At 44.1% G+C, this 2,645-nt stretch overlaps 1 protein-coding gene across 1 annotated transcript in view; it reads right to left on the bottom strand.

The window, feature by feature from the left end:
* Positions 1–371: 371 nt before the first annotated feature.
* LOC104626069 (arf-GAP with GTPase, ANK repeat and PH domain-containing protein 1-like) overlaps positions 372–2,645 on the bottom strand; it is a gene marked incomplete at its 5' end in the record, with an annotated part of 10,011 nt that continues 7,737 nt past the window's right edge. The window contains 2 exons of the mRNA XM_010293893.1: positions 372–546; positions 1,511–1,733. Of these exons, the coding sequence (XP_010292195.1) occupies positions 372–546; positions 1,511–1,733 (398 nt within the window). The remainder of the gene's footprint in view (positions 547–1,510; positions 1,734–2,645) is intronic.

Raw genomic sequence — 2,645 nt, 5'->3', positions numbered from 1 at the left:
TTTATGATAAAATCTTTATTACTTTTATACGAAAATATTATTTAAAAAAAAAATCCAATTGAGTGCTTGCCTTTTCCTTTTAAAAGTATTTAGAATTGAGGTACCTCTCCAGCTCACCTCAGTAGTAAGAAGCAACATGTATTTCTTGGTTGCAACAATATCACGTCTGGATTAAAGTAATACTAATGACTGAAAGGCAGCAGTAAGTTCATCTCAATCTACCTGATAAAATCTTTATATTAGCTCTCTAAGAATATACACATATACAGCAGACATATAGTTAATGTGTAAACAGAATCTCTGTGTAGGTCTCCCTGAATGTTTTTATACGCACAGTCATTCATCTAAGTAGCCCGATTAACGTACTGGCTTCATTCTCGAAGATGAACCAAAGGTGGCACCACAAATTCATTTTTCAGTGCTAACGAAATAATGCAATAAGAAACAGTTGACTTTATGACAGACAACAGTACAAACCTACTCCGATACCGCTGGAGGTAGCCCAGGTATGTGCTCTCCCAGGTTATAATTTCACCTGAGCCGGTACTGAAAAAAGCAGGATCCAGAACATAAACAAAATCAGAATAGAATTCCCTCCGACTTCTCTCATAGGCAGGAGGCAAACGCCAAGAGCTAAACCTCCATCATGCCGTTTGCTACCTGGGGACCGACCCGTGCTCGGGTGCAGGCTGCCCCCCTGGAGCTCCCCCTAAAGACAATCATAACCCACTTCTGAAGACAACTTCAAAGGTTGGCCCAGCTGCGCAAGGTAGTCCAGAAGGTCTTTCTCCTGCTTGAACCCCCCTGCTGAAATGCAGTCTGCCAGATGTCACTGCTTCCCCCAAGCCAATACCTTAGTTATAACTATTAGCACTTATATTTTGTATTTTGAGAACATCTTCCCCCTTTGACAGCGATCAGATAAATTAAGCAGAAAAACCCTTTAGCTTTTGGTAGCTGGACTTTCAACATCTGTGATGAGAACCCAAAGACCTGATGGCCTGGATGAGACTGAAAGCAGATTATTAATCACAAACCGATAGTGCAAGAGCCAGGAACTTTGTGGCTGACTGAAACAAAGAAACGCATTACAGTATAATTTAGATTGAGGAACAACCGGGTGGGACGTTTCAATCTCCCACTGTTTTGTCCGTCAGTCAACCGAACAAAAAAAAAAAAAAATCGTAGAGCTGCCGAGGAAACCTTCACAAAAGTGAAAAACTAACAGGGTCACCCAACTTTTGACACCCACCCCCCCCCACCTCTGACACATGTTCTTCATGGGCATGCAGCGAAGAGAGAGAGATATATATGTAATGATTTATGTAAGGCTTACTCCAAGGGAGAATTTTAAAAGCCCATGTTGTAAAAAACATCGCAACGCCCTACCACCTCTGACTGCAACGCCAAAAATGAGCATTTATGTGCCCTTACAGCTTTGGCCATGTGCTGTAGGCATGTTGTTGGCATCTCGCTGCCTGCCACGGTGAGATGGAGTCGGAAAGCCTACCTTGTGGAGTCTGATGAAGGTTTCATATGGCCTTGGCTGCTCTCCTCCCAGACGCTGTTTGCCAGCTCGTTCCCGATAGAAGACATCACCTTGATGAGCTCTATAGGCCAGTCATCCAGGTCGAGAGAGCGGACCCGGGAGAGGTGTGTGCCAAGGTTTCGGTGTATACCTGAGCATTCGATACATATGAGGGCTCCCAGATTCAAGCTGGCCCAGTCGGGGTCTACGGGAAAAGGGATACAAGCAATTAGTACAATGACACACCTAACAAAACCTTCTAGTTAATGTTTGTGGATAAAGATTTTGGCTCCAAGGCGGGGGGCGGGGTGGGGGGGGGAAAGCAGGTGTCCTGTCCAAAAGCACAGCTGGAAGGCCTTCCAGAAGGGTCAGTTTTGCCCTGTGGACATAACAACCCTTCTGAGAAACCCTCAAGGAGTAAAAAAAATTGTGTGTCTCCAAAGATGCATCATCCCACCTTCAGTCAAAAGAGAAGTATGACTCAGAGAGAAAAGAAGAAACACGAAAATATAAACGCAGTGGCAGACAGCTGATGATGAAGTAGTGGAGAAAGCCCCTCCTTGGGAATCTAGAGCCACTCGTAACCAATTACAAGGGAAAAAGGAGGAAAAAAAAGAAAAGAGCGACTAGATACAATGTCTCTGTTGCTAACTATATCAACTCCCTTAATAACCAGCTGTATCATCACCTACACATGGCTTTTACATCTAACGCACTATGGGGCATGTTTTCATCTCTAAGATCAGGGAGATAAGTACTAAGATGAAAATGTGATACTTTGAACAGCCCCAGTTTTAGTGTATGAGCCGGAAGGATTCCACCGACACACACACACACACGCACAAAATAACCCCGCGAACGACAAGGCTGTGACAAACCTGACAAAAGCCGGGAAACTCAAAGTCATCTCCCAAGATGGTTCACTTTTTTGTCACCGTCCTGTGTTATTTAAATCTAGATTTGTATGACTCTGCCTCTCTCCAACAAACATTCGTTTTAACAGACGCAATGAAAGACGTATGGGAGGAATTTTTGGTGGCTTTTTTTACTCCCCCCTGCTGTCAGATCTTTTCTTCTCGCCTTACCCTGGGCCTCCCAAAGAACTAGTAGGCTATCA

Source organism: Phaethon lepturus, unplaced genomic scaffold, assembly GCF_000687285.1.
Source record: "Phaethon lepturus isolate BGI_N335 unplaced genomic scaffold, ASM68728v1 scaffold7459, whole genome shotgun sequence".
In the NCBI taxonomy this organism is placed as follows: Eukaryota; Metazoa; Chordata; class Aves; order Phaethontiformes; family Phaethontidae; genus Phaethon; species Phaethon lepturus.
The sequence above is the reverse complement of the archived record's forward strand: the minus strand, read 5'-3'. Positions and strand labels throughout refer to the sequence as shown.